The following is a 27,487-nucleotide window of genomic DNA, read 5'->3' on the forward strand; positions in this document are numbered from 1 at the left end:
TGCATTCCAAAGACACACTTTATCAGAAGCTTTGTTAGCAGAGGCAGAGATAACAACAGTTATAGAGAGCTTTAAAGTTTGCAAATAGCATTACATACATTTAACCTCACAACAACCCTGTGAGGTAGGTTTAAAATACATTAAGTCTTCCTGGACATCAGAAAAGGGAAAAGTACATTATTTTAGCTAGTATTTAATGTCAAATACTCCACAAGACAAAATATGTATGTATGAGGGTCTTGGAACAGGAAAGAGAGCTAACCCAGGCACAAACAAGGGAAGGTTAAGTCTGCTAGAAGACAACAATGGATGCGTTCCTATGCTCCTAGCAGCTCCCAGATGACTTTCATTAACCATAGCTGGGTTAGTCCCTAAAATCCTTCTGAGAGAGACTGATTATTCCCCATCCCCGTACCCTAATGGTCTAAATTGGGTTTATATTCAGAGTCTACTACACAAATAGGTATAGGGTCATTTTCTAAATACCTCTCTTCCCACTTGCTGAAGACTGAAATTCTTTAACACAGGTTAGTCTCATTCCAGAAATAAAGACTTAAAATGCAATTGCTTAATTGAAGTGCCACAGTGATATCTATCCTAAAGCCTCATCAGTTGACTAATGAGACTAACAAATTCTTTTCCTGTTTTGACAGGCTATTAAAAAAGTAGGGTAGGGATGATTCCAGAAGCACAAAGGGTTTTTCCATCTGAACCCTGAAGTGGAGCTGAGGGAAAACTCTAAAGATGAACTCTTTTTGAGGAATGTCACAATTTTCCTAAGGTGAACCATTATCTTCAATTGTCAAAATAAGGTGTGTGAGGGGGGCTATTTCTCCTACACACACAACTTAGGAGTCTGTCACAAGTCAATACTGCTTCACGCTATTCATCAAGCTTTCTTTTAGCTTTTTAGCCACATTAATTACAAAATAACATAATTCTGAGAATTTGAGATACTATTATTCTGCACAAGGTTTCCTAGTTCATTAGCCATCATTCCTATTTATCTCATCTGTATCCTGTAGAAAATGGGACAATCAGAAAAAGTGCTAAAAAGCAGGCTTAGAAAAAGTCCAGTTTTAAAGGACAGAAGCTATTAATCAACTAAGGGGTCACAGTGGTATTACTTCAGACTAGCACAGCCCAATTCCAGTCTTAAACTGAGTCATTTAACTGCTACAAGTACACAAATATTCACAAACAAATTTGGCTAGTTTTGAAGCACCAGAAGGAAGCTTATTGCCCCTACAAGGAAAGAAATGGGGCGGAACTAAGGCTGGACAACAATCTTAATAGCTAACAGTTTTAAATGCTTCTTTTCACCTATCCTGCATTTCCCTTTCTCCTTTTTGTCTCACAAAATTCAATTGGAAACATTTGACTACTAATGTAGTCCAAAAAATGATAAATTGAGCTAAGAATTCAAATTTGGCTGTGTAGGATACCAAACCATTTTTCTTCAACCTGGTATTCTAATATTCTTTCTGACCAAAATTCAAAGGGAAAGAGGTGGGCTTTGGTTTCATTCATCAAAAATACCAGAAAACCCAAACTGCCATTCTTAGAACTAACTACCAACATGTTCTTTTTGAATGAATTAATGAAATTTCTCTAAATAATGGTCTTATTGCCAAAAAACCGAATACCAAATAGAACTGTATAGAGGGAAAGAAATGTCAGGTTGAAGGGTAAAACTTAAATTTAAATGAGCTTTAGAAACAAAAATAATAACAAAAATAAGATTCTCCATCTAGTGGTAGTTTTTTTGTTTCTTTTTTAACTCTGAAAGCTGTTTTACACTTTCTACTAAAAAATGCACAGGCAGGAACTGTTTTACAAAATGAACAGAGTTGCATTTGGTTGAGTTTTAGGGTTGGCTGAGGATGAGGTCACAGAACTGAAGTCAAAAAAAGAACATTAGCTCTGCATGCATATCAGAGCTGGTTATCATGGAAAATATCCCATGAATTAGGAGGGGAAAAAAAGCCCAAGTCACCTTTCTTACCCTCAGGTCTACAGACTCCCAAGTTTTTATGACTAAGTTTTGGGAGGCATAACAAGGAGCTACCTAAACATGCATTCCTCAATGTCACTTTTATTCATTTAGAAATATACTGGGGAAAAAATTTTGGTCCAGACTTGTGATTTCATTAAGGAACTCAATGCAAATAGGCAATTGCACTACAATTTATAGTCTTAGAGACTTATTGAGGAGCACATACGCAATATTTATCAGAGGCGGGATTTATATCCATGCCTTTCAACCTCTGAGGTTACTCTATATATGACACAATACTGGGAATAAATGGAAGAAACAGCACTTTTGGCTATGAATTTACATTTTGGGGTAAAAATGTTGTATTTTTAAAATTCAGTTTAAAATCCCGTCAAGAAAAATTGTAGCAACATGATATTGGTGAAAATTCAATAAATATTTACTGAGCTCTTATTATATGCAAGGCACCATGGGGGATACAAAAAGGAGTAAGACACAGACTCTGCCCTGGAGAAGACAACCTCCAATTGGAGCTATCATTTTAGTGCTCTGCTTTGGCAAAGGGCACATATAACTAAGGATCCACCCAAAGGAATTGCTGTTGAGTAGGATTCTCTTTTGGCTGTATCTATTTTGTCCATGGCCCCCAAAACAATACTGAACATGTTCAAGCTGTTTGCCTTGGAAAGCAAAATAAATGGGGGGAAAAGGTTTTTTTTGACAACATCTGAATATACTAGTCTTACATTTCATTACATGTGAGAATAAATACATTCACATGAACTAAACTGCTGTATGTATTAACAAGGTAGAAGTCTTCTTTCTGCCTATGGTCAAACATCTGAGGACTGACCAACTGGAAGCAAAGCTAATGTGGAGTTAAATATAAAGCTAAGCAATATGTCAAGCTTTATACCAAATTAATAAGCTGACTCAGGAACTATTGTTTTGGTTTTCTTGTTCTTCTATAAAGTCTAGGAAAAAAGCTCAAAGGTATTAACTTTCTGCCTTCAGAGTAGGAAAAAAAAAGTTTTTGCTCTGGAGGTCCCTTCCAGCTTTAAGATGCTATGATTATTGTAGTCTGCCCAAGACTGACAGTACTCTCTTGCAGCAAATTTATCATCAAAATATATTTCAGATCCATTCTTTGGTTGGTAAAGACTGAAATGGGTCTCTCTGGAAGTAAACTCTTTTTAGTATATTAACATAGTTCTACACTAATTAATTTCTAATTATAATCATTTCTGTTTGCTGAGATAAAAGATTATTATTGAAGGGGGGAGAGGATTATATTTAATAATTTAAATCATTTTTTATTTGCTTTATCTACCATTAGGTCAATCTTTAACAAAAGCAATAGAATATATTAGGATATACAGTATACAGCCTGATAACAATATAAAAATGGTCCGCTGGTCATCTACTGATTGCTTTCTAGGGCTGTAGCTAAATGGAGCTTTTGAAAAAATGAGTTCTAAAGCCCTGACTGTTAGTTACAGCAACTATGCCAATTGTGGTTTCTCACATATATTTTAAACTTCATACAATGGTAAAGCTAGCACTGATTAATGTTTAACCTAGACCTAGCTTATCTTAAAATCTTTCAGGGTAAAGCTAATACAAGGGGTAAAAACCACTAGTTAAAAGACTCAGCAAGGAAATTTAATTAGAATGCAAGCATTATTATATTTATCTAAATAGGTATAGCTACATGTATATAGATCTATACAAATATATACTGGAAGTATGCATTTCTGTGGCATTCTAAACTTGTTTAAGTACATTTCTGACATTAATAAGGATCAGTTTTTACAATAACTAATGTAAGAAGATAGACTTAGATAAAAAAAAAAACTTTTTAAATTGAAAAAAAGATACTTATACATGAAGGTAAGTACAAGAAACTTCACTCAACATATTCTTTTCAAAAACAAATATTTATACACGGTGATTTTTTTTTAACCTTCCCAAGGATCATGCCTTAGGATTTGAAAACCATTTAAATCTCAGAACAAAATACACCATGACCAATGTAAATGCCCAGGAAAAAACAGAAAGCATTTTAAGCCTGTTATATAACAAATACAAAAAATGCTTGTCTTTCACTCCCAGGTACAATTTTCCTCTATAAGATTACAATGAAAATGAAACCTAACAAAATTGCTTACATTATGAAACTGTGGAATTTTGTTTAAAAAAAAAAATAGAATCACTGACATACTTAGAATATAACACAAAGCCAGTAAATATTGAAATATATTAAAGACTCCGAGACGTTTTACTTAAAGATTGTTCTAGAACTTTAGGTTGAAAGGAAAAGGAAGTCTGACATGGCATTCTACATAAACTTAAAAATAAAAACACATACTCCCAACCAGTATAATTTCTGGTTAACACAGAAGAAAATTAAATCATAAGCATTTTTAGGGATAGGAAAAGGTACCTGACACCACACTTGATCCACCTCACAGTTCCCACATTAGCCACAGCACCTCCATATTAATCCATGGTGACAGGGTTTTCCACATGTATACACTCCCAGTCAAACCAATCTCCTGGAATCAGGCAGAGAAACTTATACAGAAATTAAAGGAAGAACATACAAGAAGCAAAGTCTACAAGGAAAAAACAGAAAATTTATCTCAAATTCTTGTACTGAATCCGATGCCTGACATTTAATATTTGGCACTAATTGGGTAAATAGAGGATTCAGTCTACAATCTGTGAATCATCGGACAAATATCATTTAATATTAGTCCAATTTTTGTTTCTAACAATGAGAAGTAGATAATGGCAGCTGGATATATGTCAAGCAGAAAAGCTTCTTCTATGAATTAGGAAAGTTACATCAATATCTAGTGTGAGCAGAAGCAAGCAATTAAACATGACAACCAAAGAAATCTGGAGTTTTTTAAGAAGAAACCATGGTAAGTCATTTGAAAACCAACAGACAATGGACACATTTCCTGCTATCTCTAAACATCATTTGACTAAAGCAAACGCCTCTCCACTGCACTGAGAATTAAAGAGTACCCATGCATTTTTTAAACTTCAGAGATGTTTTTTTGACAAAAAAAACAGCAGATAACCACAGTCTAAAATATGCTTACAATAATTGGAAAAGAATGTTTCATTTTTTAACATTTTTCCACTGTTATAGTCTTGCTCTATGGTAATTCATTTGGTGGTGGGAATCACCAAAAAGCATGGCACTCACTGCCAAAAGCTGGGACACTAACACTGCACAAAGAGAAGCAGTAACAGCAAAGTCTCCATATAACTCTATTTATTAAACTGGACACAGAGCACTTTAACTAATGCTCCAAATTAAAAATGGTGCAATGAAAGCAACTTTTTTCTTTTTTTTATATAAACAGACAGGAAGCCACAATGACAATGGCCACGTGGTGCTGCAAATGAAGAAAAGGACTGGTGAAGCATGGGCTCAAGCAGGGGGAGCCACATTTCAGACAGACAGTGACACAAAGCTGTTGTACTGCTGGATGTTGCGTTTGAGGATGTCTGAGCAGGGGCCGAGAACACGTTCAAATCGGGGTCGGTCCAGTTTAACACATTTCAAGGGGCCACGAGCAACCACTGTGGCAGCTCGTGGACGATTCATCAAAAGTGCAATTTCACCTGAAAGGAAAAAAAAGAGAAAATAAGAGCAGGCTAATATCAACCACTTTGAACATTAGCATTCTTCTAGGCCAGGAGGTTTTTTTTGTTTTGTTTTGTTTTCTTGAGGCAATTGGGATTAAGTGACTTGCCTAGGATCACACAGCTAGGAAGTGTTAAGTGTCTGAGGCACATTTGAACTCAGGAACTCCTGACTTCAGAGCTGGTGCTCTATCCACTGTGCCACGTAGCTACTTTTAAGGCCAGGAGTTCTTAAACTAGGGTCCATAACTTATTCTTTTTTTTTTTTTTTCCATAATATTCTTTAAAGACAACTAAATTTATATAAATTTGGTTTCTTTCATAAAGTCTACAAATTTTATATACTTAAAAATATCATGAGAAAGATTCCATGATAAGAATTCTTTTCCCAGGAGATTTCTAATAAACTAGGACTAGGGATTGAATCTACGATTTCATTAACTTAGGAAGCTTCCAACAATATGGGATATAGAACCTTCTCTGTAATTTTTAGGGTCAGTGCTCAGACTCATACAACTAATATGTGTTGAAGATGGGTTTAAACGGTTATTTTCTGGGCTCCAAAAACCAGCTAGTCACCCAACCTTTCTACTGATATTGCCAAGAAAACAGAATAACCAGATAGAGGAAGGGAGATTATAAGTGTTTATATGGTGCCCTATAGTGTACCAGGCACTTTGCAAAGGGCTTTTTATCTCATTTGAGCCTCACCACAAACCTGTGAGATGGATGCTATTTTTATCCCCATTTTCAGCTGAGGAAAGATAGTGAGGCAGAGTTTAAGTAACTTGCCCAGAGTCACACATCTAGGAAATATCTGTAGCCAGATCTGAACTTAGGTCTTTTTCACTCCAGATTTAGCTTTCTATCTACTGTAACAACTAGCTACCAATGAACATATTTCAATCATTTAGTAGAGCATATTTAAAAAAAAAAAAGTAACAAAAGGCAATGATATGCCTGTATTAGACAACTGACTTGAAGTTTCTTCTTATGTAACTTCTCTACCAAAGTAGTCTAGAACAAGAATCCTGAAATCTTATACCACTTTCCTAAAAATGTCCAAAAAAAATCTACAGCAAAAGCTGCTCTTCTTGAAGACATAAGATAAGAAACATCCCAATGAAATATTACAGTTTCTCATGAAAAGTTTAAGTACAGGTAGACTATGAACTAATCACATACCAAAATAATCAGAAGGCCCCAATCTTCCTACTTCAACAAATTCTTCATTCTCCGACCTACGCTGTAGCACAGCAGCTGAACCCTACAATAAAACCAGCACATTTTTTATCAAGATTACAATTGGCAAATTCTTTTGGTCTATTTGTACAATTTCAGAATCTCAGCAAAATATATCAACTGATCTTTCAAATCTACCAGTTTTTAATGTGAAAAAAAAGTTGTTGTTTTTTTTTATTTCTTTGCCTTTACTGCCCTCTTGTGGAAGTGTTCCTTCCTTCCAGCAAGCTATAATAGAACCAGTGATATAGAGGTTTCTTTAAAAAAAAAAAAAAAAAAAAATCTTGGATCTAAGTGTTCTGTTCCTTTTCTTCACAATTTCATGAAAGTATAAATCAGTCTTCTAGAAAATATCCTGAAATCTATTTCTTCATTATGACTTATCACACAAACAATACTGATATATACACTGACATTCATAGTGTACTTATTAGTTTATTCACTTAAAATATGTTCAATGACAGAGCTCTGTTTAACTAGCATGTCAATTAATCAGGCTGAGTCTGAGAGTTTATCTTTTACTTCACTGTCTAGAGTACTCCGACTGCATTTTTGTCTCAGCAACTGAATTCATCTAAGCAACAGCCTTTAGCCAGGGTACCAAACAAAACAGCACCAAAAAGGTATAGATACCATGATATTTCAGTAGGTATCTTCAGAACTTATATTCAATCAATACCAGAGGTTTCACATGTTATTTTCCTAGTCTAAGTAGTTGTAAAAGTTTGCAAGTTTTCAGTTTCTTTTCCTGTCCTTTGTAAATAACCTTTACTCACCTCTAAGATAATGAAGAATTCATCTCCTGGTTCTCCTTGCACTACAATCTTCTGCCCATCTTCAAACTGAACAGGTTCCAATGCATCAGCTACTGTGAGACGCTCCCATTTGTCCAGAGACTCTGGAAGACAAAATAAAAAAAAGTTCCTTAGTATTATTTGGTGATGTTTTTCTTCCCACAGCCATGAGTTTGGCATCACTGAATCACAAAGTATCCTTGGCCCTTAGATCTTCACTTCAGGAATTTATTTGCCCATAATTAATTTCAAATACATCCAAAAGCTTCAGTTAAAAGCAGCTGTGCAATCCAAATGTGAAAGAACACACTTAATAAGCACAGGACCCAAAACAACTAGTATTATTACTAATTATTTTATAGGTTCAATTCATTGTAAAACATCAAATGACATAAAATCTGATACAATTTTTGCTAATTTTCCTATAAAGATTTGCCTCCAACAAGAAGATTCACATATCTTATGGACACATCATGTTTCTTTAAGTAAAATCTTGATACCTTTTTTGGGGGAGCTGAGGTAATTGGGATTAAGTGATTTGTCCAGGGTCACACAGCTAAAAAGGATTAAGTGTTTGAGGCTAGATTTGAAATCAGGTCTTGACTTCAGGGCTGGTGCTCTATCCACTGTGCCATCTAGCTGCCCCCCCCCCCCCCCCCCCATTAAAGTCTTAAAACAATCCTTCCTTATACCTCCAGAAAAAGAAGTGATATTGCTTGAATATACAGAAGGAAGCATGTTTTCAATTTCTTTCATTTTTTTTTTTTTTTAGTCAAGTGTTCTTGTACAAAATGACTAGTGTAGAAATGTTTTACATAATTGCATGTGTATAACCTATATATGATTTCTTACTGACTTACGGAGGGATTAGGGAAAGAAAAGGGAAAAGTAAAATTTGGAACTCAAAACTTTAAATAAAAATGTTAAACATTAAAAAAAAATTGCTGGAAAGAAAACTGGTAAATTATAAAATTACTGCTTTCTAAGTAATCAGAGACCTCCATAAGATGGAAACTCCACATATCACAATGATTTAGTAAAGGGATGTATCTAAAGCACTCAAGATGAAAGCGTCAATGACAATTATGACAACAATAAAATGATAATTATGGCAACAAGTCCTACAACAGCATAATTAACAGTTCAATAAATTAATTTCAATATTCATGGTCCACCAACTCACCTAAAATAGAAACTTTGCTAAGGAATTCTTCATACATCTTCCGCTTTCTCAATGTGCTTCCCTACAAAAGGAAAGAAAAACTGAAATTCAATGTAAATGTCTAATTGCTACTCAGTTCTGTGAAAAAACAAAAATGAAGCTTCGTATAGAAAAATGATTCAGTAAGTCATTTTTTAAAATGCACTGAATACTGAACCGTCTTTGCTATGAGGTTTTTTGAAAACATCTAGGTAATTGTAAAGATTTCCTATAAACAATAACAAGTGGCAGGGGACAGAGGTATTCAGATCTTAACCTGACAACCAGACATGGCCACAAGAAATTTCCTAACATCACCCTGTGAAATTACAAGCAAATGAGAACTCTAGACAATTTTTTACCATAAGGATTCTTCTGTAACTGTCTCGGTCAATGCCCCATAATTTCACATTTGTCTTAGCTTTGACAGTTGCTGCTCTAGGAGTTCCATAAATCAAGGCAAGTTCTCCAAAGCTCCCTCCTTCTCCAACACTGGTTGCCCACTCATTGTTGACATAGACCTAAAAAGCCAAAAGATATGATTACATTGTTTCTAGACAAATATGTACATAGAACAAAAATCAGCTATTTTCAAATGTTTGGGATCCTGTACTTTTATTTCAGGATATCAAATACACAAATGTTTAAAAATCAAAGGAAAGAATACCATACTTATAGTTTACAATGAGTATAATTAGCTGTGTATTTTATTTATCTAATAAAGGCCATCTACAGGTGTAGGGTAGGAGACCAAATTAACCTAGAGAAGAATTCAAAACCAGTATTTAATTACAAAACACAAATAATGAGCATCACCACCTAATGCTCCAAAAAGCTTACCTAGCTCATCAAACAATTCAGAAAAGGGTATGAATGAATACTGGTTTTACTCACTTCTGAGACAGAACAAAATACCTGTTTCTTTGGCCATTAGTAATAATATTTCCTACTGCTTGAAGACAATAGAATTATATTTGTGACTTAAAAATATTTTTATATCTTACATCCATCTCTCCTTGATCAATCACATAGAAGTTATCTCCTTCATCACCTAAAAGAAAGAAAACCACATTATAACTATTTCAGAAAAAAAACATATTTATGAAGTACTTACATAGAAAAAAAAATTCACAAATGGGACAACTGCAGTGTGTTAAATGCTGTAGAGGCATCAGTCCTTTGAGAAAATTCCTTAAGAGGCACAAATTTACTCATTTTTTTTGACCTCCACAACATGTGACATGTTAAATACTGTTTGATTTCTTGTATACTATCTCCTTTCTTTTTTTTTCTCCTGTTTGAAAGCTCTTTTTAAATGTCGTCTTTGCTGAACCATTCTTTTCTCGTGTCAATATACTCCAAAACTACAGAGTCCCCTTTTCTCTATGCTTTCTCTTGACCTCATTAGTTCTCAGGAGTTCAATTAGCATCTCTACATAGATGATTCTCAGTTATACATATCTAGAGAGCTCCCATCTCACATTACCCACTGCCTATTGGACATTTTAAAGTAGATGTTCCAAAGGTATCTCAAATTCATCATGTTTGCACCAAAATTTATTCCCTCCTAAATTCATCATCCCTCTTTTAAATTTTAACTTTATTCCTGTCACAAACATTGTCAGCTTTAAAATCACTCAAGATTAAAAGCCCCAAGTTATCTTCAAATTCTTTACTTTCTTTCACCATACATATCCAATAAAGTGTCAAGTTTTATTGACTTTTTAAAAAATATCTCATATTCATTTCCTTTTTTCCACTTTCATGGTCATCATTTATATCAGATCCTTCCCTGGACTACTTCAACAGTCATAACCAAATAAAGCTAACACCATGTTGGACATTCTTGGAGATCCCAGGAAGTCCTCTTGGACTCAACCGGTCAGACCTTATCTAGAGTATTACATTCAGTTCTGGCACCATGACTTAATCTGGAGAGTATACCATGGGAACAACTAGGATGGTAAAGGATCTTGAGTCTATTTCGTATGAGAATCAGGTAAAGGGAAAACTCAGGACTATGTGGTGACATAACAACTGTCTTTAAGTATGTGAAGAGCTATCACATAGAAAAAAGATTAGACTTGTTCTTTTTTGCCTCAAAGATCAGAACGAGGAACATGTGGAAATTGCAAAGAGGCCAATGTAGATTTGTCAGGAAGTTTCCTAACAATCAGACTTGTCCAAAAGCAAAATGGGTTGCCCTGAGAAGTGCTTGATTCTCTCTCCTTGGAATTCTTCAAGAAGAGACTAAATAATATTCTGTCAAATAAATCATAAAAGGAGATTCCTTTTCATTTTGGCCTGCACTAAATGAGATTCCTTCCAACTCTCAAATTTTGTGCTTCTATGATTCTGTTTGGTTTTTCAAATACTTCCCAACCTGATCTCAAACTGTTTCTTTAATTTCTTTACTTCCTTAATTTCTGGCTAAAGTGCCTTCTTGTCCATTCTTCAGACAAAACATTCCATATTTGGTATTTATTTATTATTACTTACAAATTGCCTTAAAAAACAAACTTCTTGACAAATTTCATTTTTTATCTGTAGCACCTAATCTAATGCACAATGGAATAACTATGTCACTTCCTTTGATTTATGATTAACCACATCGATAAATTCTGGTGGCTCCTCATTATCTACAGAATCAAATACAAACTCCTCTACTTGACATTTAAAGACTTGCACAATCTAATCTCAATTTACTTTTGCACTTATTACACAAGACTCTTCTTCACTCACTGTAATAAGTCCAACTGGCATTCTTGATGTTCTTCACATGATTTCTCATTTACCTATATATTTGCAAAGGATATGCCTTATGCCAGTAAAACACTCCCTATTCCTTTTACAAAACCTCATTTCCCTCAAAGTTTATTCAAGTGCCAATCTCCTACATTAAATTCTTCCCTCTAAGTCTTAAAACCACACTTTCCTCAAAAATTACCTTGTATTTGTCTTTTATATATTTTGGGTATCTATACACACAGATACACGTTATCATCTATCAAAATATAAAAGTGTAAGTAAGGTTCCTGTTGGCAGGAACTATTTATTTTTCTCTTTGAATTATGGGAGAGAGCAGGTGCTTAATAAATGTTGACTGCAATCCAAAGGGAAAAATCATCAAAAACATGAAAAGGAAGTAGAATAATTAAAAAAATAACACAACTTAGATTATTTTTTTCTGATTAAAAAAAAAAATCATGCCACTGACACATTGTTGGTGGAACTGATCCAACCATTCTGGGAGAACAGTTTGGAACTATGCTCAAAAAAGTTACCAAACTGTCTTAAAGGAGGGAAAGGAATCCACATGTGCAAAAATGTTTGTAGCAGCCCTCTTTGTAGTGGCAAGAAACTGGAAACTGAGTGGATTCCCATCAATTGGAGAATGGGTGAATAAATTATGGTATATGAATGCTATGGAATGCTACTGTTCTGTAAGAAACGACCAGCAGGATGATTTTAGAGAGCCTTGGAGAGACCTATATGAACCGATGCTAAGTGAAATGAGCAGAACCAGGCGATCATTATATATGGCAAGAACAAGACTATATGATGATCAATTCTGAAGGACATGGCTCTCTTCAACACTGAGATGATTCAAACCAGTTCCACTTGTTCAGTGACGAAGAAAGTCATTTACACCCATAAAGAGAACCATGGGAACAAAGAACACAACATAGCATTCTCACTCTCTCTGTTATTTGCTTGCATTTTGTTTTCTTTCTCAGTTTATCTTTTTCTTCTTTCTTGATCTGATTTTTCTTGTGCAGCAAGATAATTGTATAAATATGTATACATATAATGGATTCAACATGTGTTTCAACATATTTAACATATATTGGACTACCTGCCAGCTAGAGGAGGGGGTACGGAGGAGGGGAAAATTTGAAACAAAAGGTTTTGCAAGGGTCAATGCTGGAAAAAGTACTCATGCACATGCTTTGTAAATAAAAAGCCTCAATTAAAAAAAAAGAAAAAAAAAGGCAAAATAAATAAATATATAAAAAATAAAGTCGTGCAAATGATGGTCCTTACCTTGTTGAATTACAGTCTCTCCAGCAATAAAGGAGGCTGGGAACATGGCATCAAAAATATCACTGCAATGGAGAAAAATACTTTTAATGTTATATTTTAAAATATGCTTCTATCTAAGGATATGCAAATTTGAGTGTAGGCTATTTTAGGCTAGGCTGCTATCAAAAGGATATAAGTTCTATCTATGTTAACATTTAGCCCTTTTCTAAAAATTTTAACTACAAAAAATAATTAGGGCAATTTACCTAAAGAAATGACAAAATCATACTGGTCCAAGAAAAAAGACCTTTACCAGACACCACGGGGGAAATAATCTATTCAACAATACAAGGAGCCTGAGAGCAAAAATGACCTGGCTGAGAGTACCTCAAAATGCTTTTATCACTTTATAACCAGTTTAGCCCCATGATATCAATTCCTACTCTTGACTGTCAGGCAGGACTATGATTTCTATGGCTTATCTTCCCTACTATCAAAATCAATCTCATCCCTCCATTGGTATCTCTATCCTACTCTTTCTCATCCATCCATCTTACTGTCTGGAACTCTATCACCATGCTAATAAACTGTCTTTCACATTAAAAATGTGATTCCCCATTCCAGAAATTACTTTATATTTGTAAATGCTATTCCCCCTGCTTCCCCCCTCCCCCCACTGAAAGTAAGCTCTTTTATGGTGCCTGGTGTTTATGAAATGCTTGTTATTTCAAATTGAATACTAACATTGCCAGGCAAAGCAAAATCTACCTTCTCTCGTTGTCATCAAGATGTGAGAACAATACATTCTTCTCAATGGCTTTAGCTAAAGCAGCCATAGTCTTGTAATCTTTCGGAATAACCTAGAAAAAATTTTTACAAGATCTAATGTTACAATTGCTTTAAAAATATATATATACATTTTGTAATCTGTATACCAACTTAATACCAAACTAACCTATGAATACTGAGACACCACTCTTTCAAGCATTTATCATGATAGTCTTCCAACAATTGTGATTCTCACAGTAAATAACAAATGCTAATGATCAATCTATTTAATACTCAAAGCAAGTTGGTTTCCAGCTTAAACTTAATAAAACAATGTATCAGCATTTTCACTCTTTCTGTTATTGTTTGCTTGCATTTTTGTTTTCCTTCTCAGGTTTTTTTCTTTCTAGGTCCGATTTTTCTTGTGCAGCAAGATAACTGTATAAATATGCATACATACACTGGATTTAACATATATTTTAACATACTTAACATGTATTGGACTACCTGCCATCTGGGGAGGGGGTGGGGGAAAGAAGGAAAAATTTAGAATAGGTGGTTTTGCAAGGAACAATGTTGAAAAATTATCCATGCATATGTTTTGTAAATAAAAAACAGTAATAAAATAAAATATAGGTATATTCTCAAAAAAACAAACAAACAAACAATATGTCCATACAAGGTATGCCAGAAAATGCAGCTAGGTGGATACTTATGGCTGTGTGACTCTGAGCAAGTGATTTAATTTGCCTCAGAGGAAAAACTGTATGAGGGATATGGATCTCAAATTACTTTCTGAAAGTTGACAATGCTAACAATGCTGATAGTTAGGAATCTCTAAGAAAGAAAAAGTCATTTTTTTTTTAAAGTAAGCATGGCACTGATCCTTTAGGGAGAGTAAGATGAACTGACTAAAGGGTAAGTCTAAAGAAGAAGGAAAGTGGAAGACTCAGAAGAAAGGGTTACCAATCATGAGACATACAGAGTGTCTAAATTCAAATCTTGCCTGTCATTTACTATCTGTGTCATCTTGGCAAGTCAAAAAAACTCTCTAAATTGCATTGTGCCCATCTGCAAAATGAAGAGGTTAGATAGACTAGATGACTTCTAATGTACCTTTCAGCTTTAAATATGATTTTAATCTAACAAAAGCAAGGAGTACCTACTTTCCTCTTCTGTAACACAATAAGCTTTGGAGTAGGAAAAGATTCAAATCCCAATTGTAACCAATGGCATAAAAATACTGATGAGTTATTTGTAACCTTTTACTGGCAGCCTGTAGAAATCTGAAGACAAGATTTTACAACAGACTGTTATAAGTGAGAGTATAGAGAACTTCAAGTTTTTGCTTAATCAAAGTTTAAGTTATCCATTTTGAGCCTTGAGGACATTTTTCAAATTTTTAAGTGGACTTCTAAACGTGAGCGATTTCCCACAGATATTTATAATATATAGAAGGCATATTATCTTAGTGAGTTCAACAAATGATATTTCATTGGCCTTAAGGTCAGTGTGTGTGTGTGTGTGTGTGTGTGTGTGTGTTTTGAGAGAGGTGGGGCGGAGGGTGAGGTTCTAAGTTTACTAGTCTGTCACTGATCTCAAGGTCTGAGACAAAACAGACTCAGATCTGGATGGCCACAAACTGAAACAGTATTACCTTTCTAACATATGATGCAGCATCTTCCTCGGTATACACCTCTGCACTGATAGCCCCCCTTCGCCTCCGACCCTTAACCACAGGATTGGGAGGTGGAGGAGAAACTTCTTCTTCCCTTGATTCAGATTGAGTACTTGCTTTCTGCAGAGTCTGGAGCTGTTTTGTTTCCTCCTAGGAAAAAAAAAAAAAAAAAGGAAAAAACATATGTTCAGGGCACAAGATCATCCATTGTAGAAAACTACTATTTTATTTAAATCACCCTACTTTTCCTCTGGAAAATATGAGGGGAAAAAGTTAAATAAGGAGAGGGCAAAAAGAAATTCTGAGAAGATCTGCAAGAAATACTCCTAAAATTCAGCATTCATTCTCAAATGGGATTAGATGTTATATTTCAAATTCAATTTCTTTTAATACTAATGACAATCAGGTAGCAGTTTTTGAAATTGGAAGATTCCACATTAGGTGAATTTTTCAGATAACTGAAACTTACCAAAGAGGTATATTGTTGTTTTTTTACCTTAAAAATTTTTTAAATCAAATCAATAAGCATTTATTAAGTACCTACTATGTGTCAGATACTTTTGCTAAGCACTGGGGATAAAAAGGCACAATTATATCACAGATATCCCTGCTACTTTGAACAGGATACATTTAACAATTTAAACTTTATCGATTAACAACCATCAATATAATCATGACTTATTGTATTGCAATTTATGAGAACAAGAGCCATTCCCAAGAAACAAATGGTCAAAAGGATATTAATAGTTTTCAAATGAAAAAATCTAAGTTTATCAACAACTATATGAAAAAATGCATAATTAATAATAATTATAGAAAATGAAATAAAAGCACTTTTGAGGTTCTACTTCACATCCATAAGATTAGCAAAGAGGATCCCCTGAAAAGAAAATGACAATTGTTACAGGGACTGCAGAAAAACAGGCACACTGCTGCAGTGTTAGTGGAGCTGTTAGCTAGTTCAGCCATTCTGGGAAACAATGAGAAACTATGCCCCAAAAGTTCCTATATATAAGCTACTATATACCACATATAAAAGTCACATACTCTTTGACCCATCCATAGACTTCGCACTAAAGACATATTCCCAAAGAGATCAAAAAAGAAGGAAAATGCCCATATATACAACAATTATTTATAGCAGTTCTTTTCAAAATAGGAGATTAAAAGGAGGACCTATTTATTTAAGAAAAGCTAAACAAAAAACAAACATGTGAACTATTATAATGGAATATTATTGTTGTAAAAGAAATTAAAAAAATAGATAATGGTAAAATGTCTATGAATTTATGCAGAGGAATTATATATAATAATAACAATGTTATAAAGAAAAATAATCCTTGAAAGCTTTTAGAAATATGGTCAATACTGTGATAAACTAGTCTAGGGGACTGAAGATGAACCATTCTAACATCCTGACAGATAAATGATAGAATAAAATGAAACACAAGAAAGACATTTTGGGATGTCACCACTATGGGAATCTGTTTTGCTGAACTACACACACACACACACACACACACACACACACACACACATTTGTCATGTCTTCCTTTTTTAAAAAATTGTTCAACGAAAAATTTTGTTTTCTGGTACATTCAAGTTCACATTGGGAGGGAAAGACAATAAATGCTTGTTAAAAAAAATTTTTTTTCATAGGAGTGAAAAAGCAGAGTCAGGAAAGCCTGTTATAATCCTGTTTTAGAGGCTATCTAAAAGTAATGACTATTGTTGTAGTTTGTCCTTTGTCCCTGATATCCATAACATCACGGAAGTGATGTCATGCATTTACACAAGCAAGTGACCTGGATTTGGGTGAGGAAAGGCTGTGCAAAATCACCATCCCCACTTTCTCCTTTGAAGTCATTTGCATCCAGTGGTCAGACAAAAGATCAGGACTAGAGATGGCCCTGGATGCAGCAAGAGACCGTGACCATTTTAAGCTATGGCCTTTTAACAGGTCTCAGTTTGAGGCAACTAGCCATTCAGTGATTAAGGCTAGGCAGTGAAACCATAAAGGAGAGGATAGATGTTAAAGATGTTGCAGAAGTAGAATCTAAAGGACTTAATAACTGACTGGATATAACATAGAGAGGAATCAAAAAAAGTAAAATCAAGGTTCCAATAAGAAAGGAACAGGATGATATATGGTGCCACACAGAAGTGGTAAAAGTTAGAAATAGCAGTTTAGAGGTAAAATTTTAGACATTTTGAGCTAAGGAGTCATCTATAAAGAGATGATAGTTGAAACCACAGGAATGAAAGAAATGAATAAGGAGTAGAATACTGAGATGGTCAAAATAAAACTATTTTTATGGATATAATTATTTCATACTAAAAGCAAAGTAAGACACTGAGATTAACAATTTTAAAAAATACTTTTAAAATGAGAATCTGTAACAAACATGCATCTCAAGAGAATGTAAGCTAAAATGCAATGTAATTTGTATTATGATGAAATGCTTATTAAAATCAGTTAATGTTCCATATAAGACTATTCAAACCCAATTTGGATAAAATGGTAATTAACAAAATTAAAGGTTCTTTCATTTTAATAAAATTATAAATAACAATTTGACTCCCAAAGTTAATAAATTATAACTCAATTGCTCACAAAGAAATCACTTCAATTACTTAATCTTACATCTCACCTTGGTTTAACAACACATTATAATAACAGCAACACATTAACAAATTGTGTTCCATCCTTGTTCTTCCTTTTTTCCTTCTCCCATACCACATTCTATAACAAAGATTCTTAATCTTTTCTATGTGTATCATAAAGCTCTTTGGCAGTCTGAAGAAGCCTTGAACCACTTACCAGAAAGTCTGCTGTCTAGAGAGTCTTTAATTGAAGGAAATGTTTTATTTCAGTTAGTGATTTGTGAAAATATTTAATTTTATTTTTCCCATCCAAGTTCACAGAATCTTTGAAACGTATCCACGGAACTCAGGTGTTGAGAATCTTTAATCTATAGGCCTATACTCTTATCCTTAGATACAAAAAAAATTAATTTCATAACTCCAAGATAAGGGAACAACATCTTAGAGAGTTATTCTGAAAGAGATCATGAGGGTTTTAATGAACTGAAACTCAAAGAGTTAGCATTGTGATATGACAGCCAAAAAGCCAATTTTAGATTGCATTAAGTGGGGCATAGAGAATATGGGAATAATCTGGGAATAGAGAGGTCATAGTTCTAATGTTATCTATCTTGGTAGAATTCACCTGGAGTATTGTGCTCAGTTCTGGTATCGTGATTTAAAATAAGGATGCTGTTAAACTTGAAGAGTATTCAGAGGAAAGCTATCAGGATGGTAAAGAATCCTGAAGAAGAAAAGATATACAGAATAGGGAAATGATAACCACCTTCAAGTATCTCAAGGGCTGTCATATAGAAGAAAAACAGATTTTTTTCAATTTGGCACCAGATGGCAAAAGCAATGAGTAGTAGTTGCAAAGAAACAATTTGGGCCTCATGTCAAGAAAAACTTCCTAATAACTAGAGCTGTCCCAAGAGAAATAGGCTGCCCTGAGAGAATGTAGGTTTCCTTTTTCTAGAAGTCTTCAAGCAAAGGTTGACTGACCAAACATTTGGGTAGCTAATCGTAGAGATTACTCTAATAACTGATTAATTACTTTGTTGTTATCAATGACAACTTACAACTTAGATTTGTATGATTCTGAGCTTGCAGTCCTCTAAAACCCTAAATCTTTTTTCAAATAAATTTAATTCTAACCATTCCTCTATTTTGTACTTGTGAACTGCTATTTTTCCTCATCAAGGGTAAGACTTGACATTTATTTCTGTAGAATGTCAATCTTATTAGATCCATCCCAGGGCTCTAACTTATCAAAAGACTTTGACCCTGTCCTCCACTTTGTCAACTATCCCCCCTCAGTGTTGTATCACCTGCAAATTTGATAAGCATAGCATTTCTGCCTTCATCCAGTTACTAAACCTCATATGGCAAAGCACAGATCCATGGAATAATTACACTGGAATATTTCTAGCCAACTTAACAACTGCTCTTTTAGTTAAGACATCTAACCAAAATGGGTCCATTGTTGTTATTATTTTTAGTCCACATCTTTTCACCTTCTTAGAAGTCTTATCAATAGTGTAACCAAAATCTAGATAAACTACTGTCTCAGAATTCCCCTCATCCAATAATTTAATAATATTGTCAATAAATGAATGAGGTTATTCCAAAATCATCTTGTTTGGAAGCCCTATCTTTAATGGTCCATTAATTTTCTCAGAAATCAAGGTCAAGCCTATAGTTGTAAATTGTTTTCCCTCTTTTGAAAACTGTGGTAACATGCTTTTCTCCAATAGTATAGTTCCATCTCCTGATCTTTCATAAACTACTGCTAGAAGTGGGTCAGTCATTTTTGTCAGTTCTTTCTGTGCCTATGGATCTAGTCTCTAGTCTCTCTAGACCAGATGACTTAAATTATCCAAGGCAAGTAGGTACTCTTTCACTATCTCTTTACTTCTCAATTCCCAGAAAACACATTTTGTTCTGCCATCTTCAGTGTAGTGTAAAAGTCACTAGCTTAGCAAAGAACAAAGAATATAACATAGAGCAGTTTGCCTTCTCTGTTTTTCAGTTATTATCATCTGATCCATACCCAAGCTCAATTATTTCTTTGATCCTGTTTATCTCAACATAGCTTTAAAAAAAGACAAAAAACAAATTTTGTTGTCCTTTGCTGTCCTTGTCAGCTTCTGCTCATTCTCAACTTTCATACCAGTGATATAATCATCCTCTGTCTTAGAAAACTCCTAGAATTGAGGACTTAAGTAATTTGATCATGATCACACAGCTTTAGGTTTCACAGGTAAGATGTGAACCCATGTCCTGACTCCAAAATTAGTTCTGTATCTACTATATGACACTGCTTCTCAAAGTGGGTAATATTGCATTTTAATCTTTTTTTTCAATTTTAAAGTTCTTAAAAAATTATTCATAGCTCAGAATAAAAACTCCAACTAAAAATATCAGTATGTTTCCTAAGCTAACTTTTCTATCCATGCAGAGAAGCAACTAGAAAGGTTCTACCTACTAGCAAAGGTTCTTAACCTGGGTCTACAAACTTTTTTTTTTTTTGATATTTCTTAATTATACCTCAGTGCAATTAGTTTCTTTTTATAATGCTAGATAGTTTATATTAAGGTATTTAAAAACATTCTGAGAGGGGACCAAGGCCTTTTCAGATTGCCAAAAGGGTCCACCACACATACAAAAAGGGTTAAGAATTCATCTTCTTGAGAGATGATCTGGTCAGACAGCTCCATGATGTTAAATAAGTTATCCAGGATAGAGATGTGCACAAGATCTCGGTTATTTCATTCATCAGTCCTTAAGAAGAAAGTGAATTTAAGGTTTATTCTCAATAGAGGAGAAAAGCCTTACAGAAAAACATGCTCCAGCAACATCAAGATTATATGATAATCAACTGCAATGGACTTGGCTCTTTTCAACAATGAGATGATTCAAGCCAACTCCAACAGACTTGTGATGGAGAGAGCCATCTGCATCCAGAGAGAAGACTGGGGACTGAATGTGGATCACAACCTTATATTTTTTATCTTTTTATGTTGTGGTGTGTGCTTGCTTTTTTCTCTCATTCTTTTTGCTTTTTGATCTAATTTTTCTTGTGTAGCATGATAAATGTAGAAATAAGTTTAGAAGAATCACACATGTTTTACCTATATTGGATTGCTTGCCGTCTAAGAGAGGAAAGAGGTGGAGAGAGAGGGAGAAAATTTGGAACACAAGATTTTGCAAGGATGAATGTTGAAAACTATTTTTGCATGTATTTTGAAAAATAAAAAGCTATTAAAAAAAGAAAAATGTGCCTCACATGAGTCAAGAGTTAATACAGAAATTTCAGAAAAATAAAAAACAAAGAGATCAGATACCTCTATATCACTTTCTGAAAAGGAAAACTGTTTCAATTTTCTTTATACAAATGCAAAGGATGTGATAAAAAAGTGTTAACTGGGGCTCTCTTGATAGATCTACCTGTTTTAGAACAGTAAGTTTGATTCATTACATATAAAATCACTTTCTATAATTATAATATTTTTATAATACAGCCTGGGCTAGGCTAAAATTTACATTGGTACTAATCATAAAAGAAATGGAGCTCCTCAGGTAATTATATTTTTTTCTTCTTCTTTTTTTTTTTTTTTTGTTGTTGAGGCAACTGGGATTAAGTGACTTGCCCAGGGTCACACAGCTAGGACATATTAGGTGCCTGAAGCCAGATTTGAAGTCATGTCCTCCTAATTTCAGCGGTAGTGCTCTATCCACTGCACCAAGTAGCTCTCCTGGTAATTATATTTCTATAAATAAAACTTTTAATATACTCATTTAATATAACAAATTCACTATATTGCATACTTACCAATTCTTAATGAAGACAGATCTGTCATTTCAGATCTTCAGTTAGCCTAGACACTTTTGAATGCACTTAAAAATGATAAAATCAACTGCATTTAAAAATCTATTACTTTAGACTTTTCATAGACAAAGACCCTCCCATTTAGTACAAATTAATTAGATTGATTAGCAAGTAAAATTTATCAACTGTTTAAATCTCATTGTTCCCTTCCCATATTTTTTTCCCCTTACCTTCTCCAGTCTCTCAAAGTACTCCCTAAGGAATGCCATGGGTCTATCAGGCCGAACAGTACAGAGCTGTACAATGGAATCCTTGAGGAGTGCCTGGATATTATGCTTCTGGACATAGAGTTCACATTCCCGGAGGCTCCGCTCCTCCTCAGTGGTGGTGCTACTGGTTGCCATTGCCTTTAGCTGAAAGAAAAATGTACATATACATTTGCATAAACTATTTGGAAATAGAAAAACAAAATTCCACTTCTATTGTGCGCAATATTTTAAGCCAATGATTCACAGGACATCGTACGATTATGTATTTCTGATTTCAGTGCTGCTCACAGTCACTGAATGCTACTTTAGGAACTAGACTTGTTCCTTAATGAAATACTGTTTGACTTCATCTTTGATTTTTCCCTTGCCATCTACCTTCTTTTTCAGGGGAAGGAAGGAGTAGGGGGAAAGGGAAGAAGGTGGAATTAAAAACGTAACTAATATTCTTCATTAAGAAACAAGTCCATTTCCTAAGGCAAGACTGGTCATAGTGAACATTTGGAGATAGTAAATTAAGCTATGAACCTAGAATTTTTCAGCAGCTATTTCTCAGACTGCTGAAAAGTTAACTCCTTGAGGACATTTTATTGACTGTACTTTATCTTAATAGTATGGGATTATAGCAAAAAGAAGTATTATAAAGGCAAGATTCTAAACAACTGTGATTTATTGCTGATGTATACTTCTATCTACTTAAGAGTGTCCTAATATGTCAGGTACATCAGCACTTGGCTAACTAGTGATCCTGGCTTTTTTTTTTTTTTTTTTTTTTTTTTTTTTTTTTTTTTTTTTTAAACAAACCACAAAAGGAATAAAAAATAATAAAATTTGAAACCATTTCAGAATCTCCTGTTTATGAAATATTTGTTTGTAATCATGACTGATGACTTTCCTCGTAGCAGTTTCATCAAAATTTTCCTTTAAATAATCTTGAACATCTTTTTAATGTTTGGCTTAATGGAAGACAGATGGATTCTCATATCTGCTTCTGCATTTCAATCTGTTGCTCTGGTTGAAGTATATAAAGAAAATCTGGTCTCACTCTGATCCATAGTAGCCAAAGGGAAGAGAATTTAATGTTTTAGTATTATGAAAAATTTTGTCTTTGCAAACTCCCTGAAAGAATCTCAGAAACTCTTGGGATCCATAGACCATACATTGAGAACTACTAAATACAGTTTAACCCTTTTATTCAGGAAACTGAAGTCAAAAAAAGTTAAAGTAACCTGCACAAGGTCATTTAAAAAAGTGAGAGACAGGACTCAAACCCAAGTCCTGTGGTATTCTTTCCATTACACTATACTGCCTGAACATTTTAATTATTTTTAAAAGGATGCAATTGGTTTGCGTGGCTTTACAACATATCAAATGCCTTAAAAGTTTATACATTTTTAAAAGTTCATTTGAAAATTTTTGAAACAGGCTCAAATTACTTTGATACAGGAATGAGAATGAGTATAAATGAATAATTTACAAAATAAGTTACAAATTGTCAGTTATAACTTAACTTAAAAAAAACTTGATCATTAAAGTTTTTTGTAATTAGCCATGAAAAACTAAAACATCATTCATTTGAAATGTCACATCTCTCAATTGCAAAACAGATACCACAGGCTAAGTTTATCAATCAAGCTCCAACCATGTTGTGGTGTTCCCCTCCCCCTTCAGCCTTTAGCTTAAAATTAAAATGCAATTGAAGCTAATGTTAAAAATAATAATAATAATAATATTTCCCAACAGGGGTATACTAATGAGTGGAGAATCGTTTAAAACACATTAATTTACAAGGTCTTTTTTTTTAATTCCTACACAGTCACTGCTTTTGTTTTGACAAACTCTAGGATACAAGCCAATTATAAGTATACTCCTCATGCCTTCTCATCCTAAATATTTTTTAGAAAATAATTGTGAGATCCTGGACAAGGTGTCTTTGTACATGATCATACAAAGCAAAATCTATTCTATTTTAAAAGAATGGAATTGTTATTAATATATTATTTACTATTCACCATAGTAAAATTTATATATTTACTATTCACCATAATAAACACATTAGTCCCAAAGTAGACACACTAGAAGCACCTTGCTGCTGCAATTGATAAAAAATGGCACCCTGCTACAAAAAAAAGAGGCATGTAACAACATCCACTTAGACTACTCGTTTTCCAAGTTATTTAACAATGTGAAATAAGGCTTCATTCTTATTCACAAGTACTAGGGAGATGACTGCATGTCAAAAAACCATAAAAACCAGTAACTGCTAAGTTAAATTGGATTATTTTAATACTTCAAAATCTGAAATTATTTCACTTATAAATGACAAAAGTTACCATTATGATAATAACAAATTAAATTATAAATATTAATCCTATCCTTCTGAGTCAAACCACATTGTAGCTTAGTTTTTTAAAACACAGAATTACAGATCTAAGGTTAGAAGGGACCTCAGAGAAGGAAAAAAGCTACACCTCCACTTTACAGATAATTAAAGGGAAGGGAAAAAAAAATACATAAAATCATTCAATTCCCTGCATAACTTTCAACATGCTATCATCACCTGTTTGCAGACTTATTTTTAAGAATCTAAATCCACAAAAGCTCCTCCCAAACAGGTTAATTATTCTAGATACTACATTTCAATGTAGTTCAGCAATTAAATATTCCTGCCTTGTGATTCTCAGTCTAGAACTGGCTACAGGGGCTAATCACTGTCCTTAGATTGGCCTCCATTTTGGCAGTGGGAAATGTATTTGCCAAGCCGGTAATGTTTGGAAATGAAGTTCCCATGTTAAGAGAAACTTCTTGAACCTTCCACAATAGCATAAAATCTGTAAGAGTTTTGGTGATAGTTGTTATGGTTGGCCATGTCATGTGGATGTTATATATACCAGACATTTTGTTTATTTAGAATTTCAGTGAACATATTTCTTCAGTTTAAATAGTCTGTCAAATGATTTAACATCTTATTTTGCCAAAATCTTTCTGCTTCAGAACAATTTCTATTTAATAGGAAATCCAACCAAAAGCTGAGCTGACAAAGGTAGACAAAAGCCTGAGGGAGAAGAGGCACAATGTTAACAATAGAAGTATATTAATGATTTTGTAGCCCTTAAATAAAAGCTACATTGTAACTATTGTGGACCTTACAATTTTCCCCCTATAAAAACTAATTTTCCTTTTGTTGTCAGATCTTCAAATTGAAATAAATTTCTACCAAAATAAAAAATTGTGGTCCAACTTCCATATGGGGCAGAGGAGATTAAGAGACCCTCAAGAGAATTAAATTACAATTCATTGACGATGTATAGCAGGACAATCAAGACTGCAGGTTAGGACGTTTAACCATAAATCAGTTTGGGTTTTTTTCCTGTGGTTTGGTTTTCAAGGACAGAGGAAAAGTGCCCTTCACTTCCTTTATGCCCACAGGGAACTCCGTAAAAGAGTGGAAAAGGAAAGCCAAATCTCCATCCAATAGCAGCAATCAAGCAACAGTAGATGAAAACAGTGAGGAGAGAAGAAAAGAGGGCAAGAGCAGAATGGTGTAAAAACCTGGTTTAAGAGAGAGGTGAGGAATAACAAAGAAAATCGGAGAGGAATTCGGCTCAATGGAGTATAAAAAAGGGAAGAAAGTGAAGAAGATGAAGAGAAGAAGCTGAGGAGAGAGGATGAAAATAAAATGCCGTTATTATGGGAGTTTTCAGGAACAAAAAGATTTGTTAAAGCAGGATAGAGTGACAGATAATAACAAGCACATATCTATAACAATAACATATACACGTAGCGCTTTACGATTTGCAAAGCGCTCTAAAAAATATCTGACCTTAAGTCTCACAATCACAGGAGAGGTATTATTGTGTATAGAACATTTTAAAGTTCGAAAACCACTTTCACATATTTTATTTCACTGGATCAGATTCAGATGTTTCACTTTCAGTAACGGGAGGAGGGGGAGAGAATCGCAGGAATGAGAAAGGAGGGGGCTGTTCAGTGATGGGAGAAGCAAAGGGAGGGCGTGAACGAGCAGGGACTAGGGAGTGCGATTTGTAGACGGAGGAAATTGAAGGTGAATGCTTCAATGGGTGTAGGGGATGGCTGCAGAATACCGCAACAGGGGGTAGGGGGCGGGGGGCGGGCGCGGCCCGGAGGCCTGGCGGGGGAGGGGGAGGGGTGATGACGGGTGGGTGCGGCCCTTCCCCAGAGCGCTCCCCGAGGCGCCATCTTGGATCCCTCCAACCGCAACAAACGAATCGGCCCGGCAGTGAAGCGCGACCGAGGCCCGACCCCGGACACGCTCCACTTACCGAAGTGCTGGCAACCGCACGCTCACTGTTTCCAGGACTGGGCGGCTGAGAGCCGCCTTCAACCCGGTTTGCGTCTCCCCCCTCCACCTCGGCGGCTCTCAGGTGATCTCGACTACTCGGAGGCCCCCCCAACCGGAAACGAAACAGCAACGACCAATCAGCGCTCGATCACTGACGTCAATGGGCCTCGGTCTGGTCAAGGTGGTTGCTCTGGGCAACCTTAAAGGGGTAACCACCGCCCCTCCCCCCCACAGTCTCAATTTTTCGAACCCCATCCCCCCTTCCCTAAGGATTCTTCTACCTTTGGCTCCTTTCTCCTCTTTTGCAGCCTTCCCCCATTCCTCCCACTCCTCCCTTCCCCCCTTCTTTTTCGGGTCTTTTCTAACCCACGGTCCACTCACCTGCTTATCCACAATTCTTCCTCTTCTGGCTCTCCTTTCTTCCTTTCTCTATTTCTATTTCTCTTTCTCTATATAGCTATACCTCTCTTTTTCTGACTCTCGATCTCGGTTTAGACGCTATGTGTCTAGAGTGAGTGCCTCGGTCCCCTTTTTTCTCCCTGTCTCCCTCTTTCTCTCGGTCGGTCGGTCCGTCTGCCTATCTCTCGGTCTCCTCGAGCTCCACCTCTTCTAGTAGAGCTCCACCTCTTCTCGTGGGGCTCCTCCTGTCGCTTCTGTTGCACCCTGTTCCTTGTCCTTTTCTTCCTCTGCTCTCCTCTCCTCCGCCTCTTCTGACTAGTCTGTCTTGTCTCCCCCTTTCCTAGCCCCAGACTCCCTCACGTGGGCAGAGAGGAGGGGGCAGGGAGGCGCCTCTGCAGCTGCGCCCTCTTCTCTGCAGACCCTGTGGGGGGTGGGGCTGAAAAGGGGGGTTGTGGGGAAGGTTTCGTGCTGTTACTAAGGCCGGGGCGGATGCTTAAGGACTGCGGCTACTGCGGCTGAGGCTGCGGCTGTGGATGCGGCAAAGCTTTGCTACCATGGCAATTGCTGCAGTGTCTGGCAGCTGCAGTGGCACGTCCCAACTTGGCCACTCCCTGCCCCGAAGACTCTTGGCGGTACTGGGTGTATGAGATAGACTAGATTATTCTCTACAACTAAAAAACCATCAGCCCCATCATTCTTCAGAGAGGGAAACTGAGGTCCA

The 27,487-nt window shown here is 35.3% G+C and overlaps 1 protein-coding gene across 2 annotated transcripts; it reads right to left on the reverse strand.

Moving 5' to 3' along the window:
• PRKAR1A (protein kinase cAMP-dependent type I regulatory subunit alpha) lies at positions 1 to 27,178 on the reverse strand. 2 transcript variants are annotated; one of them, XM_051995233.1, is made up of 11 exons: positions 26,749 to 27,178; positions 22,008 to 22,190; positions 15,342 to 15,512; positions 13,685 to 13,776; positions 12,938 to 12,999; positions 9,898 to 9,944; positions 9,256 to 9,414; positions 8,876 to 8,936; positions 7,675 to 7,796; positions 6,842 to 6,923; positions 1 to 5,635 (listed from the first exon to the last, which is right to left on the reverse strand). In XM_051995233.1, exons 2-11 carry the CDS (start codon positions 22,179 to 22,181, stop codon positions 5,463 to 5,465), a joined length of 1,143 nt encoding a protein of 380 aa, XP_051851193.1. In that variant the 5' UTR covers positions 22,182 to 22,190; positions 26,749 to 27,178; the 3' UTR covers positions 1 to 5,462. The 2 variants fall into 2 exon arrangements, with proteins under 2 accessions (XP_051851193.1, XP_051851194.1); XM_051995234.1 differs by lacking the exon at positions 26,749 to 27,178 and adding an exon at positions 26,348 to 26,580.
• Positions 27,179 to 27,487: the final 309 nt, after the last annotated feature.

This window comes from Antechinus flavipes, chromosome 4 (genome assembly GCF_016432865.1).
Source record: "Antechinus flavipes isolate AdamAnt ecotype Samford, QLD, Australia chromosome 4, AdamAnt_v2, whole genome shotgun sequence".
In the NCBI taxonomy this organism is placed as follows: domain Eukaryota; kingdom Metazoa; phylum Chordata; class Mammalia; order Dasyuromorphia; family Dasyuridae; genus Antechinus; species Antechinus flavipes.

Excerpts from the sequence above, each read along its gene's own strand:
- PRKAR1A (XM_051995233.1), bottom strand. The coding sequence starts at position 22,181 with ATGGCAACCAGTAGCACCACCACTGAGGAGGAGCGGAGCCTCCGGGAA. Across the intron at positions 13,777-15,341 it reads CTGCATCATATGTTAGAAAG|GTTATTCCGAAAGATTACAA; the intron begins GTAATACTGTTT and ends AATTTTTTCTAG. Across the intron at positions 6,924-7,674 it reads AATTCTTCATTATCTTAGAG|GGTTCAGCTGCTGTGCTACA; the intron begins GTGAGTAAAGGT and ends GTTTTATTGTAG.